Consider the following 19,520-nt stretch of genomic DNA (forward strand, 5'->3'; position numbering starts at 1 on the left):
TGATGTTAGTCTTTTGTGCATTGTCTCTCCTTCCTTAGTAAGTTTTCATAAATATTTACCAATGTCATTATTTTTTAATAAAGAATCAAATTTTGGTTTTGTTGCTTTCCTATTGAACTATTTGGTTTCTGTTTTATTAGTTTCTACTCTTTAATTTTTTTGTTTGCTTGTTTCTCTTCTACTTGCTTTGAGTTTAATTTTGTGGGCTTTAAATAGTTTCTTGATGTCTTAAGGTATTTGATTTTCAGCTTTTCTTCTTTACTAATGAATGTTTTGTAAGGAAGATAAATTACTTCATCTTATTTCCAAAGATTCACCTTTATTTTTTTCCTTAACCCATGAGACACTTAGAAGTGTATTGTTTCCATTTGTCAGAAAATCCAGCATTATTCCTGACAAAGTAAGCGATGTGATCAATATGGATTTGTTTGGTGATTAAATACATTAACCGACAAGTGGCATTGCTTGATAATAAATATTCTGAGTTAAGAAATAAAAGAGATCAGTTTTACTGTGAGTGGATTTCCTGAAAGAGGAAAGATTTCAGTTGTAACCAAGGAGAAAGGAGGAAAAAACAAAAGAGGCATGAAAGTCTTAGTTGTTCCAAGAGAAAAGTGAACAAATATAACTGAAGCAGAGGATTCCCACAGAAAAGACTGGGGATAGTGTGAAACTAGAGGATGAGCCCAACTGCAGAAAACCAGAAAGTCAAGTTAGAGTTAGTTACACTTTCGCAGGTGTGGAACTGTACTCTCTTCTGTGACTGTTCTCTCTAATCAATGCGGAAATTTTTTTTTGACAGTTTGTAATTATAACAGAGCCCTATGAACATATATTCTTAGGATTTTCATTCAGAATACTCATCATAAATACTGTGTAGAATATATGTACTTTTTAGTAATTTTATGTTAATCTTCTAAAGAGTAAAGTGAAAACAAGTGGATTTTGACTTATCCATAAAGGCCAGTTTTCTTTTCAATTATGAGTTCATCATTCCAGACACTCATATTAAATAGAGGAAGCTAGTTCCCTAAAGCAATTTTTTTTTTTTTTTGGTTATTCAGAAAAGGTCACAGAAAATGCTAATTATGTGCACAGAAAAAAAATTATGTTTTGCATCAAATGTTGGTTATTTCATTTCTGACTCTAATGTAAAATTCATCAACCTAATTCTGTGGAGATCTCCAAAGATATAAGACATTTTCCAAACAATATAAAAACTTCCCAAGAGTTTTTCAGGTTCTAAAGGTACTACCTGGAGATGCCATTGATTGAAATAATGGAATAAATCACCAATAATGAAAGAAAAAGTCTTACATTAATTTGGTCTCTGGGTATATAGTATGGTGGAGTGTCAGGAAAGAGGGAGATTTCTTGTTAATTCTCAAAGTTAACTACTCAGTCTGTTCACAAGGCTAACCCTTCCTGCATCTTCTCAGACTCTTACTTCTGGTATATTTGGAATTGTGAGTATTATGGCATTGTTGTAGCATGCAAAACAGGACATGTCTAACGATGATGTTGGAAGAAGATGTAAGAGCCACTTTAGCAAACTTGGGTTTTATCTTATCAAAAAATGGGAGAAAGAGTTTTAATCTGAGAGTGGTTTATTCAGTTTTCAGCTTAAATAATTTACTACAGATGTTGGGAAGTTCTACTAGATGAATATTAGTGAAATAAAAATAAAGACATATGAAAAAATAATAGACATATGATCCAAAAATATACACTGAATGAAAGTGAAATGATAAGAGAGCTACAAAGTCTGCAACCAATATAAATTAGTAAAATTATATCATATTTGAAGATTAAGCACTATATCTCCAAAGGAAAAAAAAGCTTTAAAGCAGGCTTCAGATTAAAGAATTCATACTATGTATAAACTGGCACATTATAATTAATTTAAAATATTAAATTTTTCTTTAACTTAAAAAATTTCGAAGCAATCACAAAATTAATAATTTGCACTTAACACTGCACACTGTTCCTAGTCTAAGCCTCGATTTACAAGAGCAATTTTACAATATCTTTATTTTTTTTATTTATTTTATTTTATTTTATTTTATTTTTATTAAACCATAGCTGTGTACATTAGTATGATCATGGGGCACCATACACTTGGTTCATATATCATTTGACACATTTTCATCACATTAGTTAACATAGCTTTTGTAGCATTTTCTTAGTTATTTTGCTAAGACCTTTACATTCCACATTTACTAGGATTCACATATACCCTTGTAAGATGCACTGCAGGTGTAATCCCATTAGTCCCCCTTCTTCCGCCTCCCTCCCCCCTCCCTCCCCTCCCTTTCCCCTTTCTCCCTATTCTTAGGTTATAACTGGGATATAGCTTTCATGTGAAGGTCCTACATTAGTTTCATAATAAGGGTGAGTACATTGGGTACTTTTTCTTCCATTCTTGAGACACTTTACTAAGAAGAATATGTTCCAGCTCCATCCATGTAAACATGAAAGAGGTAAAGTCTCCATCTTTCTTTAAGGCTGCATAATATTCCATGGTGTACATATACCACAATTTATTGATCCATTCGTGGATCGATGGGCACTTGGGCTTTTTCCATGACTTAGCAATTATGAATAGGGCTGCAATAAATATTCTGATACAAATATCTTTGTTATGGTGTGATTTTTGGTCTTCTGGGTATATGCCCAGTAGGGGGATTACAGGATTGAATGGCAGATCTATTTTTAGATCTTTAAGTGTTCTCCATATCTCTTTCCAAAAGGAATGTATTAATTTGCATTCCCACCAGCAGTGCAAAAGTGTTCCCTTTTCTCCACATCCACGCCAACATCTCTGGTCTTGGGATTTTGTGATATAGGCTAGTCTCACTGGAGTTAGATGATATCTCAAAGTAGTTTTGATTTGCATTTCTCTGATGATTAAAGATGATGAGCATTTTTTCATATGTCTGAAGGCCATGCACCTTTCTTCTTCAGAGAAGTTTCTCTTCAAGTCCCTTGCCCAGCCTGCAATGGGATCCCTTGTTCTTTTCTTGCTTATACGTTTGAGTTCTCTGTGGATTCTGGTTATTAAACCCTTGTCGGAGACATAACCTACAAATATCTTCTCCCATTCTGAAGGCTGTTTGCTTGCTTTACTTACTGTGTTCTTGGCTGTGCAGAAGCTTTTTAGTTTGATCAAGTCCCAATAGTGTATTTTTGAAGCAGCTTCAATTGCCCGGGGGGTCTTTCTCATAAAAAACTCGCCCAACCCAATTTCTTCAAGGGTTTTCCCTACACTCTCTTCTAGTATTTTTATAGTTTCTACAATATCTTTAAAACAAAAATAACACCCAAATTACTTTCTGATTCTGCTTATCTGTGAGAGATGAGAATCTGGGCATGTTGTAAGGTATGACAAGTACTTTGGAGTTTGAGGTCTGGACACTAAATATACAATGAAAGCAATAAATATTTTCATATGTGGCTGACTGTCAATGGAGAGGTAGTGGATGAACAATCTACTTGACAAATGAGAAAAGTCTCCTTTAATTTTCCTTGTAATTTGTCAAGTTGATAAAGCCCTCAGCACCATGAGTTTCAAAACACGTATGGTTGCTCTGTTGTAGAAAATGCTTTCCTTTCCTTGTGTGCAGTTGCAGACAAATCCAATATGCAGAATGATATTTAAATTGAGAATGGGGGATGAGTTCTAAGATCAGCTAGAGCCAAAATAGTTGAGGTCAATAATTTATAAACAGATTTGATTTCCTTTTACTTTCCTCTAAGCCTGTGAACCAGGTCTGTTTAACTGACACCAAAATGTTTAGCCATACTCAAACTCAGGAACTATTCTTGGTTGAAGCTTCTGGAGAGTTCACTCCTTGATAGTCAATTTCAAGTCTATCCCTCTGCCTACTCCACCTTGACCCAACTAGACCTCAAACTATATGTGCTTGTATTTCCACCCTAAATACCAAGGGTCTAGGTAATTCAGAGTCTACTCATGGGCTAGCTTCCGGCAGGTTGATCTCTGCTTCCTAACCCTGCCCCCAGACTGTCTTTCCCAACCCATGGCTTCCCTAGGCCTTGTATAGAAATCTAGCTCCAGAAGATATCCTGATGCTGCTGTTTGAACACCTTGGTGCGCTTAGCTCTGACTGATTTTTAAAATAACTTGGCCATACTCTTTGTTCTTTCTTTCAACAAAAATCAGTACCTTGTCTCTAAATCTACTTACTGGACCCATCCATTCCACAATGTAATCCGTGTGTAGATTTATGATGTTCTCTGATTCTATATTAACAGCATTATCCTTTTCATGCTAATATGCATTATCCATTCTAAAGCAATCAGGCTGTACCCACATTTAACTTAATACCATTGAGCAATGTCAATTGCAGAATGACATTACAGAAGAAGATTTATAATGTGAATTTCTGGTAAATCCATGACTGCAGAGTACTAATGTCAATTAGAGTACATTACAGTACCAATGTCAATTAAACATCTATTGTGATGACTTATCTCAAAAATAGCATCACAAATGTTAGAATGGAAAGGAAAATGACTAAAAAACAGCTTACACTTCTATTTACTAGTAAATTCAAACTAATAGTGCTGAATTTGAAAGAGAGTATCTATTCATTTCAATAACTAAATTGCTTCTAATTAGGTACTATCCTACATTACAGTTCACATTTTTCTTTAAGAATCCTTTACAAAATTTTTGTTCTCTTTCCTTAGACATAAATGTGTGTGTACATATAAAATAATTTTATATATTAATTTATCTATTACCTAACATGTAATGTATTAATTTATGTTTATAATTTATTTACTAACACATATGTAAATTTATATATTAATTTATATTTATGTATTGTTTATATTCGTATGTATAAATTGGGATTGAGCGTGCTGTTATGTGTCATATATATTTAATATATTATACTTCTGTTACATGTTCTCTTCATAGAGCATAATCAATAACATAGTTCTTTAGAAAGAGATTTTATGTCATTGTAACAGAGTGTTGTGAAAGGGTATGTGTGTAGGTTTGTGTGTGTGCATATGTGTTAAGGACAAACTTGTTAAATTGTCTCTGGACATATTTCCAAAGACATCAGATACATTATTGATTTCATTCCAAGCTTCCCAAAATGATCTTAAAGCAAAACTTGCCCAAGACAGTGTTTCATACCATGTATTCCCTAATCGGATACTATTCTCGCACAAAGTGGACCTTTCTTCTGTGAGTTTTATTACAGTTTCATTCAATCCATCCCTGATCACATTGGATTTGAATACTCTCCTGTTGACTAGGATCCTTTTGAGGTTAGACAGTTAACATTTGTACAATTTTTCAAAAATTAACTTGCCATTTGACTACAATTCCTAGTTTTAATTTATGACCCTAAAGGCATGACACTATTAGCATAAAACACCACCGACAAACCCTTGTTAGATAATCGCAAATCGCATGCAAAATGAGTTTGTCTCTGTATCAATAAAAGAGAAAAATCAATAAGTAGATACCTTTTATAAGCGTACAACAATATGTTACAGTCCTGACTGCATTTACCTTTTTTAGTTGAGATAGCACCAACTTCTTCTTTGGGTCGTTCAGTTTCTGCAAATTCAGAAATTAAAGGAATGAGAAATGGGCACAAGTGATGCCAGACTGATATTTTATGCTATTGTAAGTCATACTGGAATGAAATAAGCCCCCCAAAAGTGTACATGTGGCACCCAAAAGCAAAGCAAGCCACAGAGAAAGCCAAGGACTAAGTATTTGTACTTAAAAAAAATAATAACAAGCGCTCTTAAATAACAACACAGAAACTCTTTTCTAAGGTACAACCCAACAATTATTAAAGTTGTATGTTTGTATAACCAGTGACCATGAAAAAGATGGATTATTTCATAAAATACAGTAGGATACCAATTTGTTAGTGTAAATTGAAATCTTAAGTGATGAATTTTATGGACGAGTTTTACAGGCCTTCTTATGACTAAGGCTATGAAAGGTGGTTTAGCCTTTAATACCGATCAAGGGCAAACAGCCTTTCACCTCCATCATTTAGCTTTACATTATGAAAGGTTAGCCATAATATTATAAAAAATTTCATTTGAATGGTGTTCTGAGAGAGAAAGAGAGGTAGAAAGAGAATAAAAATAGCCAAAAATGTCTTCTTAGAGTTTCACTGAATACTTAGTGGAAGATACCAGAGCTACCCCTGAAGACGTAATCTGAAATTCTGGCCCTAATACAAAATGTTGGGCCACAAATCAAAGCTGATTAAAGTTGCAGTTTTCTCTAGTCCGTAGAAAAACGTTAAAAAATGCTGAGCTGGTAAATTTTCCCAAAGCTTTATTTACTCATTTTGTAAAGTTTTTATTATAGTTGAGGTTGTTCATCACGGACATACGTATTTTCTTTATTTACACTTACTGGTATTCGTATATTTCTCCTCACCCATATATGCTAAGCCACCAAGGCTCTGGGAGCAAAACAAAGAGTCTTCAAACACCTGTCCTCCTTGTGCCAGAAGATGTGGGGCTGTGAGAGAGCTCAGACGTGAGAAGAAGCCTTCCCAGCACATTCACGTTTTAATTCCCTGATTTTTGATACCACAAGACTCACAAATCCACCTAAGAAATCATATAAATACCCTCTTCTTCAAGCTGTCTTAAGACCTTGAGTTCCAGGACTGAACAGACCCCTGCTGTTTTATACCTTCCATCTAAAGACTTCAGAAGACTGATTCTCAGACGTTAGCATGCATCAGAATCACCCTGGAGGGCTGGAAAACACAGAAGCTGGGCCTGGAAGGTCTTATTCGGTCACGCTGGGGCATATCTAGGGCATCTGCTTTTTTTTTTTTTTTTTTGTAGAGACAGAGTCTCACTTTATGGCTCTCAGTAGAGTGCCGTGGCCTCACACAGCTCACAGCAACCTCCGACTCCTGGGCTTAAGTGATTCTCTTGCCTCAGCCTCCCGAGTAGCTGGGACTACAGGCGCCCACCACAACGCCCGGCTATTTTTTGGTTGCAGTTTGGCCGGGGCTGGGGCCGGGTTTGAACCCACCACCCTCGGTATATGGGGCCGGCGCCTTACCGACTGAGCCACAGGCGCCGCCCAGCATCTGCTTTTTTAATCCATTCCCAGCTGATGCTTATTATGCTGATCTGGACCATACTTTGGAAACTGATTGCCAAACTTTCCCTGAGAATTAATCAAGACAAATTCCACTGTGATCCCCATTGCTGCTCACTTAGGTTACTACCATGAGTTTCAGTCTTACAGCAAAAAAAAAAAAAAAAAACAGTCCATGTGGCTCTGCATTTCTTCTGTTTCCAAGGCTCTTTCTCTGTGTGCTCTGCCCATCAGCTGCACACACCACGGTATCCTGAGCCTCTTCTCAGAATATCAAACACCAACTAGCTAAGGACACTGCATCCCCGACAAGCAGTTTTCTAAAATGGAGAATGTTTTTCCACATCCCATACCGACGTGTCTGGAAGCAACTCATCTATCCTTTTGGCTTCTCCTTACTTGTCCTAGATTCCACCTTGCTTCCTGCAATCTCAGTCCTTCTGGAGTACATGTTATCAGGTGGCTCCAGGCTCTATTCCTCTTTATTCTCATCAACTAACCTGTGACCATATCCTGTTATTCAATGAATATTTTCACTCATAGTTATCACGCTCTCCACCGCTACTACTGTAGGATTTCATTAAGAATCACTCTTAAACGTGGTGGCACATTAGAAAAATTTGGGGATTTTTTTATAAGCCTCTACTATTCAGATGTCTGAGGTGGGCTGTGGAGTTTCGAGTTAATGAGTGGGCGAGTGAGTCCTAGATAATGGTATATTTATAAACGCTCCAAGGTATTCTTTTTTTGTTTGTTTGTTTGTTTGTTGGAGTTTGTCCAGGGCCAGGTTCAAACCCGCCACCCTCAGTATATGGGGTGGGCGCCACTCACTGAGCGCCCCACTCACTGAGCCACAGGCGCTACCCAATGCTCCAAGGTATTCTAACGTTTACTCAGGGTTGGGAGTCCATGATTTACACAATCCATACAACCATCTGATCTCTCATTTCTTTCACCTTCTCATCAGAAAACTAGAAACCCTAATCTGGCCTATATAAATTTGGACTTTTCCTCTACTGCCAGAACTTTGATTTCAAAGACCCTATTCTCGGCTAGGTGCAGTGCCTCACACCTGTAATCCCAGCACTCTGGGAGGCTGAGGTGGGAGGATTGCTTAAACTCAAGTGGAAGACCAGCCTGAGCAAGAGTGAGACCACATCTCTCCTAAATCAGAAAAATTAGCTGGGCTTTGTGTGGGAGCTTATAGTCCCAGCCACTCCAGAGCTGAAGCAGGAGGATTGCTTGAATCCAAGAGTTTTAGATTGCTGTAAACCGGCTAAGCCAGGCCGATGCACTCTAGCCTGGGTGACAGGGTGATACTGTGTCTCAAAAAAACAAACAAAAAAAGTCCTATAATCTGGCACTCAAATATTCTTTCTAAATAGTATCTGATCCTCTTAGTACTTTAATTTCTTTGATCTTACCACTTTCTCATTCCTCAAAAACTTCCTTGTGGCCTTATCTTGTTTCTCATCAATTTTACATGTAAATTAATCCTAATTAAATTGCTCTATTATTTTCTGTTTTCATTCTTTCCTGCTGTATTCGTTTCCCAGCACTGCCTTTAAACTGCGGGGCAAGGAAAAAACAATGGGAATGTATTTTTTTTAGTTCTGGAGGCTACAAGTTCAAAAGTAAGGTGTTGGCAAGACCCTTAGAATCCTCCCTGAAGGCTCTTGGGAAGAATCCACCCTTCCGTCATCCTGAGGTCTGGGAGGTGCCAGCAATCCTTGGCATTTCTTGGCTTATAGTTGTAGCACTAAATTAATTTCTGCTTTTATGTGCAGTTTGCAGGCTGTCTACATGTTTTCAAATTTCCATCTTCTTATGAGGATGGAAAATGACCTTACATTGATAACATCTGTATAAAAGACCCTATTTTAGAATAAGACCACGTTCATAGGTTCTGGGTTAGGGCTTCAACATGGTTTTTGGTGGAACACAATCCAAACCGCTCTTATCTGCCAAAACACCAAGTGTGCTTTAGGCCCCCAACTGAGAAGCCATCTACACTGGAGGAAGACACCCTTTCTATAGATCTCACTTACAATGTTGATCAGAGGTCTTAAAAAGGGGACCACCCAGCACTGGCCAGCAACACTCCCATAGACCCAGGGAAGTTGCTTCCTATGGTCTTGACAACTGGTTCCCAAATTCTCTTCCCTACTTAAACATCCTGCACTTTAGAGGTCAGCTGCTATTGAGAAATTTATAGTGACCGTAGGAACAGACTAGACTATTTCACCTTGCTACCCCTCACCAGCACATACCCACACTTATTTTTTCTTTGTAGTCCCAAGGATGATCAGTCCCTGCCCATGTTTAATCCTTCCATTTTTGATAGTCAAGGCCTTTGTTCTTGTAAGTACTGCTTCTATCTGCTAGCTCATCCATTTTCTCCTTTGTTGATGCTTTCATAGCATCTGAAGCCTTTCACTCTATCACCACAGAAACTACCTCCACCTGTCAGATCTGTGTGCCCTTCCCAGAGACCTCACCTCCCTGTGCTCCAGGCTGTCTCCAGAAGACTGCTACGCTCAGCCTCAGCACTTCCTTCTTCTCACTCTCTCCTTTTTAAATGTGTTTATTGTGAAGCATACAGTATAAAGGAAAGGTATATACCATTTGTGCACATTTTAATGAGTGCACAAATAAAAGGATGCAATAAAGGATGATCACTCTTGTAATTCCCTGCAAGCTTAAGAAACAGAGTGTCACCCTGCAAGCTTAAGAAACAGTGTCGCCAAGGTCTTTGAAACCTCTATCTTATCCCACGACCATCACATGCCTTGCCCTTAATCTCAGAGTTACTGTTGTCCTAAATTTTGCATCATTTTTCACTACATAGGTTTTTATTGTGTGTATTTATCTATAAACAAAAGTCAGGTCATTTTATTTAAGTGAAATTATACCATTTAATGAGATGACTTTATATAAATTGATCTGTATTATTTAATCCTTATGATTTGCTGAGATGTAACTATGTTGATATGTGCAGCTACAGTCAATTAATTTTAACAGCTGCATAGTATTCCACCATGTAGTCCACACATTACATACTGTTCTCCTGCCAATGGACAATAGTAGGTCATGTCTGATTTTTTTATTATAAAGAATGCTGCTGTGAATATTGTTGTACATATCTTCTTGTGTACATGTGGAATCCTTCTCTTAGAAATTAAATTGTGGGGCCATAGCACGTACTCATGTTTTACTTTCCCAGGTAAATGCCACGTTTTTGCTTCCAAAAATTTTACATTCATCAGCAGTGGTGTATCAGCCCCCATTTCTTATCAGTTTGCTTTCTGTAAAATAGTGTATTATAGGACTTTTTCTTGTTTCGAATACTTGTGTTATATCTTTTGCCTACTTTTCCTTTCTATTTTTCTGTTTTGTCCTCCTATTTTATTTTTTTGCTACTAATTTCTTGGTAATTTTATGTGTTACAAATATATTATCTAAGTTTGTGTTACAAATATATTATCTAAGTTGGTATCTATCTATGTACAAACTTAGATAATATATTTGTAACACATAAAATTATGTGTTATTATTGAAATTAATTTCAAATTATTTGAAATGTAACACATTTCAAATTTATGACTTGAATTTTGCACATCTAGTTTTTCTAATTCTCTCTTGCTTCAAGAGACCATCCATCTAAGTTCATTTTCTTATGCCTTTTTAAAACATAATGCCTTATTTTTCCTTTACTATTTATATCTTTGACCCAACTAGAAGTAATATTTTGAAATCGTACAAAGTGAGGAGAAATAATGAATACTAACAATAGCAGCAACATTTTTAAATAGTCTGTTCATTGTCTGACTCTTTAAAATGCTGATCTTTTTTCTGTCATAGTTTTGCTCAAGTGAGATATAATTTAGGTCACTTTATTTTTCTTTTCTATTGGACAATTTGGTTTATCCAACACCATATTACTCTTTATAATAAAATACCAACAGCATTCAATATATGTGGTAATTATCTCAACAGCCACATTTTGGAGTGCTATTTTGCTAATTGTTTTACTTTCCTAATACTGAAATTTATTCCTGATTTCTTGTTTGAAATCCTCTCTCTTTCTTTCCTGCCTGTGTTAAATAAACTTAGATTTCACTGATGCTAGTACCCATCTATCAGCACAGAACTCTTTAGCCACCTTAAATGAACATTCTTCAACTCTGAACTATGACATTTTTCAATTTGGGGCTGGCACTGAGGACACCAAGCTGGGCTTTACACATAGTCTTAAACAAGAAAGCACATCTTGCCCTGCCACCGAAATCAGCCCCAGGTCACTTCCATCCTTGCTTTCCTGGTTTTTAAACCTCCTAAAATAATCACTGTGGCACTATTCTGGGAATATACTTCGATTGCAGCCTTTGTGATGTGTTTAGTGATCATATCATTTATTATCCAAAACCAATCAAGTGAAAAGAGGTCCCACTCACAATTATTCTGGGCAATCTAATCCTAACTAAGATCATAGATCATTTAAGATCACATTTGTTGTGAGGTGTGTGGTCTGGACACACCCCATATTATATTAGGCACGACGGTCCAAACCCACAGACCTTTCCTCCAGTGATTTCCCAGTCAAAGTATGTAAATTGAGTCCAAAAATGATGTCGTTTTGTTAATACAAATTGTCATCAATTTTTTAATGTTGTATAATTGAATAAATTCAATGGGGCTTTACTTTTATATTCTACATTCTGGCTTCACCCAAATGGTCCTGACACATATTAATAGATTATATGATATGTATGTAACTTGCACACTGAGATGGTGACGTGTGATTAAGGTGACGAACACAGTCTTCGTGGCTTGAGCATACCACCAAATTTGCAAAGAGAAGGGATCAAAGGGTGAAAAATTCCTGGTTACTGCCATTTCATATAAATTTAGATTCACAATTAAAAAAATGACTGGACTTTTATCCTGACCGGGACTTTGGTGACTCTTTTGCTCAAAATTTAAGCTGACTACTGCTTATTTGAATGTGCATACGGTGACACTGTTACCCAAGGTCCTCAGAAATTTTGGCCATGACATGGTCGTTGATAAAAAGAAGGTGATGTGGTCAGATCCATTTGGTAAACAATGTCAACCACATTCCTTCTAGAAGATTCACCATGCACAGGTAAAACATCTGAAATGCCCTATAATCTGGAATATGTTTGGTCTTCTTCCTGCTTAGAAATAACTAATCACATTGTCAACCTCTGTGTTGCTATCCACTGTATGAAGGGGCAAAGGCAGGGGACTCGAGGGAGGGGAAATGGGTGTGTTGAGTCAGTTTTCCCCTCACTGTTATAGAGAAAGGAATCTGTGTTGACATGAGGAAACTAGCATCCTAGTTTGCTGCAAGACATTCTTACTCCGCACACACCTAACTTTCAATGTGGAGGCATTAAGAATCCTCCTTATCACTGCACCATTAACCTGAAGGGTTTTCTTTTTCTTCAAACTCATAGTATCACAAAAACCTCTGCTCTGAATTAGTACAGCTTCCAAGCTTGTCTGTGTCTTCCAATATTGTACAACAGTGATTGTGGTTATTTTCTCAGGACTTTTATGAAACAATTTTATACTATGCACTCAACCCAAGCCCCTCTACTTTTTCCTGGGACTTATTCTAATCCTTTCAATCTCACTTATCCTTTAAATAGTATGGAATTATATCACATAAGTACACAATTTATATTAACTCAGCTATATATCTCACTCTGTCATTTGCTCTCATAACTTAAGATAATGTAAAATCATGTCCTAAATGTGAGCGTCACGTACACAAAACTATGTGCGCCACACTATGTACAGAATTTAAAGGCTTTTCAAACATATTTAGAATAATATGTAATTTTCGCCTTAGGCATTCACTTTGTATAAGCAGCCCCCACAACATAGAGCAGTTGTGTCAATACTCTTCTGTTATATGGTTTCAATACCAAAAAATACTTCTAGGGGAGATGGCTGGTGACATAGTTATCAGAAGAATTAAACATTTTGTGAATTACCTCTAATTAAAATTTTCATTAAAGGATAATGTCCATGTTAAGCACAAACCTTTAACCAATTAAGAAGTTAAATATTAACTCTTTTAAAATTTTTATAGTAGGTTTAAGAAAATGTGGCAACCCTAATTGGCTAATGTCCTGCCAGAGATGTTAATCTCTTTAAACCCTGATTGAATAGTTTGTTTCATAGAAAGCAAAACTCAGATTTTTTCAATGGCAAATTAACATTTTTATCTATATGTCACATTTTTTTTCCTAGAAGAAAATGTTCCTTTTCAGAATAATCTTCAACTAAAGCTATCTACCAGTGCTACAAAATTATTAGTTTTGTTTTATATATTTTCTTGACTATGCATTTCTATAGACTAAGAATTAGCAACTAAAGACCCTGTAATACAGCATTCCAATTGGCTTTATATCTGGCTAAAACTTTTTATGAAAACATAAGAGGCATTTTAAATTCATGCCAAGCATCGCTTGTAAAGTCCTCAATTCATATAAATGCCATTTCATATAAATTTATGTTAAAAAGAAAAATCTACATTAAAAATCTATGTGAAAAAGAAAAAGAAAACAAGAAAGCATGCCCACCAATATATTTTTTAATTACTCTCTGGTATATTCACCAATGATATACTCTGTCTCAACAACTTGGCACTAAAGAAAATATGCATTGGTGTGTTTGAGGGGCACTCTCACCCCTCAAAAATATACATAAGCACATTTATACCATTCAGATAACTGAGGTTTGGCTATAAATCCTATATATTATACAAAGCTTATAAAAGTTAAATATATTTTTTTCTTAAATAATATACTTCCCATCATTCTTAAAATAATTTTTATTGATAATCGTTTGTCAGATACTTCATTAAAATTAGAAACACCAACAAAGAAATCAGCATTCTTGCCTATGAATATTGTCAGAGCTATTACTGATGCAAATGCCATGGTATATTATCAGTAAATATTTCATAATCTGAGGATATAAATCATAAAAGGAAATTATGACATCATAAGAGCAGTAGTTGATGAAGTTTTGGCAGACGCATTTCAGTAAAGACATGATATTTGTGGTAGATACATTGTGTTGCCTGCTGGTTTGATCCAGTGACTGATCATTAGGATAACTATGTCTGATGTGTTTAAAAAACTGAAGAGATCTTTATCACTCTGCATTACTGAAAGCAAAAGTGCAAGCAATTCAAAAGGAGTTATCATCTGGACAAATTAACATTTACAAACAAAAGCACTATAGATAAATTTTAATAAGAACAAATTCACAGAAAAGATAGTGATGAGTAATTTTGCATATGGTTTCAACACAAATAATAACACAAAGGGACTAGTAAGCCAGCCTGAAACATTAGCAATAGCATCATCTACAGCAGAAAACACAAACGAGTAGCTGCTAAAATATGCTCTTCTTGTAAAGTTTTGTTCAACATACTTGCTTTTACTTGTTTGTCTCTTGGAGCTGTTAATGGCAAGAAATAACAGGGTCTGCGTTAATCACAAGTCTACTTATCGTTCTAAAATTTTCAAGTTATTTTAGCTGTTTAAAAAAAACTTTATGTATGATCTTGGACACTAAAGGAAAAATAGATCAGAGATGGACTAAATAACAACATTCTGCCATTTTCCTTGATATCCTCTAAATAAATATATTCCACGAACCACAGACATTTTTTGTTTAGCATCAACAAAAAAAGGAACATAAAATCCCAATTCATGACTCATTCACTGTATTTTCCATTTTGAATCATCTAAGGATCTGATTGGTTTTATATATAGACAAGTGCATTTTCCTAGAAGTCCATGAAATGGTATGAAAAGAATGAATTTACTATATAAGTTATTCAAGGATTTCAATGTTAAAAATAAAGCTAATTACTGCTAAGTTGTTGCACTGTAACCACTCCCTGAAATGAACAGATAATAATTCAAGTAATTACTATATTTTGGCAGGTTTAACAGTAGACAGTAGTATTTAGCTATTAAAATTCTTTAAACTGGATGGATCAGCACCAATAGGCCTTCTGTGCTCTCTCTGTGTTTCTACGATATATGCTCTATTTTAGCTTCCTGCATTTATGCGTAAGTGAGAATACGTGTTTGTCTTCTTTGTGGGGATGTATCCCTAAACAAGTAGGCTGCCCTCTGTAATGGAGACAAAATCTCCTTTCCCAAGAGCTGAACAGCGTGACTGTTAATGTGAAATAGTGAAATGAGCAATTATCCCATCTTTCACCTAATAAACCATTATCCAGTGTCCGCTGAGTGCTAGCTGGATCATAGGCACGCTGGGGATAAAGAGGTAAAAATAGTCTGTACTAATTTATTTAGACTATTTAAAGGTGGAAAAAGAAAGATAATAATAGCATATTACACTATGCGCTATTAATAATCATATATAAACTGCATTATAAAGGTAAGAAAACTAGGTTGAGAGACATAAACAGATGGGGGTTGCCTCATGAAGCATTACAAACTTGGAAAAAGAAAATAAAACGTGCCTTGAAACTTGTGTTTTACTGTGATTTACAGCAAGCTGGGACCACAGTTGATCTATATTTGCATGGTTATTGACATAATATCAAGAATGACTAAAGGACCTAAAGTAAGACTGACAGCTTGTACACACGTGTGCGCGCACACACACACACGCACACACAACCTCAGTGAACCTCCCGGAGCAGGAGTTAGCCAGCCAAAATCAACAGGTGATGTTTAAAAGTGAGTTCAACAGAAATGTCAGAAATTTTCATTTGAAAGGATTAATCAGGCAGGTTAAACACTAGAAAACTTTAAGAAAACTGCTTGGTATCCACACCAACTGCATTTGCACTTTTAGTTATTGTTTGGTTGTTTGACTCTATTCATTTTTTTTTTCTTGTTAGAAAAGATAAATATATTCAGAGCAAAACCTACCTCTAACTACAACTCCCCAGAAACAGCACAAAATAAATGTTCCTAAGTGACATTCTGAATAGGGGGAGTATTTACAGTGGAATTGAATATTCCATATTTTAAAAGCAAGGTAATAAAAATGCAGTTAAAGAAAACGCTTGGCTCTTACTTTGTTTTGTTTATACACTAAACTGTGAAATAGTGCTTCCCAGGCCCTCGGGAGGAATCCACAGGGGATCTTGGGAAGCTGCAGATTCTGATCCAGGAGGTCTGCAGTTCCAGCAGCTTCTCAGGTGAGCCTGCTTGCTGTAGTTCCCAGAACACACATTGAGTACCAAGGGTGTAACATATTTGGCTTTCGTTTTTTAAAAGTGCATAGATGTTAAGTCTATGTCAAGAATTGAAAAAAGACAGAAGTGAAGGAATTATCTGCGGTTCGCTGTCATTGCCTGCCTTCCTGTCTGAGGCTGCCCCAGCAGTAAACATTGCACGTTAGGTAGAAAGAGTCTTACCAGTCTCGCTTACCTGGATGTTCCTTCTTTGGTGACTTTGCTGTATGAAAGAAGGAAAGAAAAGCAGTCGATGTCATTCAATTTCAATTCACTAGTCAATCACAAATTAAACAATATTATGAAATTAAGTGGATAGAAGAGTTTTAAAAGTTACCTGGTTCCACCTGTTTTTCTTTCTTTTCCGGTTCTGAAACATAGGATTATTGTTATCATCATTATTATTCCAACTTTGTGAGTCACCACTTGCTTGTTTCAACATAAAGAGACGCATGGGCTGATCCCAATGGCAGCAACTGAGAACAGCTGCCGTGAAGAGTCCGAGTGTGTATTTAGAATAATTCTTTCCTTCCATTTCCCTTAGGAGTGAAGGAAAGTGTATTCCTCTCATGCAGCAGCATCAAAACATTCAAAATATTAGAGAAATTTACATTTTTCGAGATTTGAAAAGTAAAATACAGGCTGTAAAGGATGGAGAAAATTTTAATTTATTGTTGTATTACATCAACATGAAATTAATGTGTAATAAAATAATAAGCGGAAAGAATAATTATTGAGCTGTTTTAAAAATAAATTCTCAGAAAGATAAAGATGAACAAATTTCATATGTGTACCTCTTCTAAGGATCATCGTCTCATGTTGAAGTGATACGTATTCAGTTAAGACAAAGGCTTTAACGAAGCATATTTAAGACACTAAAATAGGCTAAGAAGTTTCAGGGAAAACAAAACCCACTTGCCCTGTTTTTAGGACAAATGCTCCTCATGGAGTCCTCTTAATATAGTATTTCTTCTTAAGAACCCACTTTTGTCAATATTATATGAGACAAAGCATTATTCTGTTCTCAAGATTAAGCTGACATTTACATTATAATAAGTACTAATTTTATGTGAAGTACAAGCATTAATTTTATATGAAGAGCTATCATCTGCATTTCTATTCTTACTTATTTTGCCTTGACAACCTTGTCAAATTAATTTAAAAGAAGATTTCTTGAGAAATGCTTTAACATAGACACATTATTATCTGATATTTTAAGGAAGAAGAATGGAGAGATTACGTAAAGATTAATTTAATGAATAGATTATTTTTTTGTGAGTTGTTAAATTTTATTACTCGCTTCCATTTTTATCTCTTCCATCCTTACAACATGGGTAAGTTTTGAAAACTAGAAGATGCTCATGTTGAAAAGTTCTACTAACTACATTTTAGAAACAGAATGAGTCTTCCCTGGTCATCACTTCAATCTCTCAATGGTACAGCTTTGTTATCAGGCTTATCGTTATATGAGCATAATGAGTAACTTATCCACTTCTAAGATAATGTTCAGGCAGCAAAACAAATAAAATAAATGGCTTAACCCCGTGTTGAAGGTCAAAAGGAAGAAGCTTTGATGATTCAGCTAAAATTAAAAGTAGTAAGAACATTATGAAACGTTGCCTGACAAACAAAAAGCAATTAAATGCATTGATTAATCTATTGCTGAACTGAAGCTCCAATTATAAAACAATTTTTAGAATTTGTAAAGTAATGACAAAAAAATGTACTGGAAGTAGGTTTGGTTACGCATCAAAATCAAACACTAACTATACGTAAGATATAAATTAAAATAGAGGCATATCAATCTTCACAGAAAGCCATCATCTAATCAGAAAAACACTTGTAATAATTTGGAAAAATACACAAGAGGAGGCTCACATTTCACCACGATAAAAGTTTCACTATTTAGGGTAAAAGGAGTATTTCTGGGTGTAATTATTAAATTACCTTAATAAATATAATTTACTTTGCCCTTTAATTCTATAGGAACTGTCCAATCATGCCCGTGATTGATTTTTGTAGTTTTTTTTTTTTTAACTTTTATGGACGACATGATTTTGCAAAATATACAGGAAGTTCCCGTGTACTCTTCACTTTGTTTCTCTTTTAATGTGCAAAAAGAACAACCTTTTAAGATGTGATGACTGAAAAAGTAGAAGCAAAATAATATATAGGACTGGGGTGTACGATCGGATGAAGCAGTCTTGAAGAAAAAAATCCAAATCAAACAAATTGAAAGATACAATAATAACAATGATAAAAGCAAGTCTAGATTATACACTGGACAGGGGTCCTCAAACTTTTTAAACAGGGGGCCTGTTCACTGTCCCTCAGACCCTTGGAGGGCCGGACTATAGTTTAAAAAAAACCATGAACAAATTCCTATGCACACTGCACATATCTTATTTTGAAGTAAAAAAACGAAACGGGAACAAATACAATCATACCGCCGCATGTGGCCCATGAGCCATGCTGTAGTTTGAGGACCCCTGCTAGAATAAGTAAGTTAATTTGAAAAGTACTGGTAACTGTTTTAAAGAAAACTATTTCTTCTTTCTGTTACTGCCCAAGTCATACTCCACGGATCTTCTCAATGACAGCAGCGGTTGAGTGGTGACTGAATGCCTGGGAAGGCATGTTTATTTATTAAATGCATCAATGCCCCATGATTGCCAAGGGAACTGCAGTGAGTCTGCAGGAGCATTTAAATCATATAGACGGCAAGAAAGTGAGGGCCTCAGGGTGTTATTTACATATTATATAAAAGTGAATACCATTTTTCAAGTCTCCAGCTGTCCTCCATTTTCCTGCCAGTGCAATGGTTTATAGAGAGGTTTCCGTCTTCCTGTACAGTACTTATCAGCTACTGTGCACACAAATAAATCTCAGACTAAACGAACACACCCTTCTCTATCAGTGGATTGCTCCCCCTGGCTGAGTTGTGATATAATTTCATGAGCCTTTCTGCAGGGCATTTGAGAGCATTTTTATGACAGAATGTCTCAGTGTCCTGACTTTTTGCAGGGCCAAAACATACTTACATGTTTTTAAAAATTTTTGTGCATTTTAAAACATTTTTCTATATCCATTGGAAATGTCTAGATTCATGAAAATATGTTGATTTTTAATGAC

At 35.7% G+C, this 19,520-nt stretch overlaps 1 protein-coding gene across 13 annotated transcripts in view; it reads right to left on the reverse strand.

Annotated features, from left to right (window-relative positions):
• TRDN (triadin) overlaps positions 1–19,520 on the reverse strand; it is a 403,216-nt gene that overhangs the window by 141,376 nt on the left and 242,320 nt on the right. For 10 of the 13 annotated variants that reach the window (XM_053592195.1, XM_053592194.1, XM_053592192.1 and 7 more), the window contains 4 exons: positions 16,726–16,758; positions 16,585–16,611; positions 14,600–14,626; positions 5,552–5,599 (listed from right to left, as the gene is read on the reverse strand). In XM_053592195.1, coding sequence (XP_053448170.1) covers positions 5,552–5,599; positions 14,600–14,626; positions 16,585–16,611; positions 16,726–16,758 — 135 coding nt within the window. Of the gene's footprint in view, positions 1–5,551; positions 5,600–14,599; positions 14,627–16,584; positions 16,612–16,725; positions 16,759–19,520 lie in introns of those variants that run through there. The other 3 variants (XR_008380234.1, XR_008380233.1, XR_008380232.1) reach the window with 2 other exon arrangements.

Source organism: Nycticebus coucang, chromosome 5 (genome assembly GCF_027406575.1).
Source record: "Nycticebus coucang isolate mNycCou1 chromosome 5, mNycCou1.pri, whole genome shotgun sequence".
In the NCBI taxonomy this organism is placed as follows: Eukaryota; Metazoa; Chordata; class Mammalia; order Primates; family Lorisidae; genus Nycticebus; species Nycticebus coucang.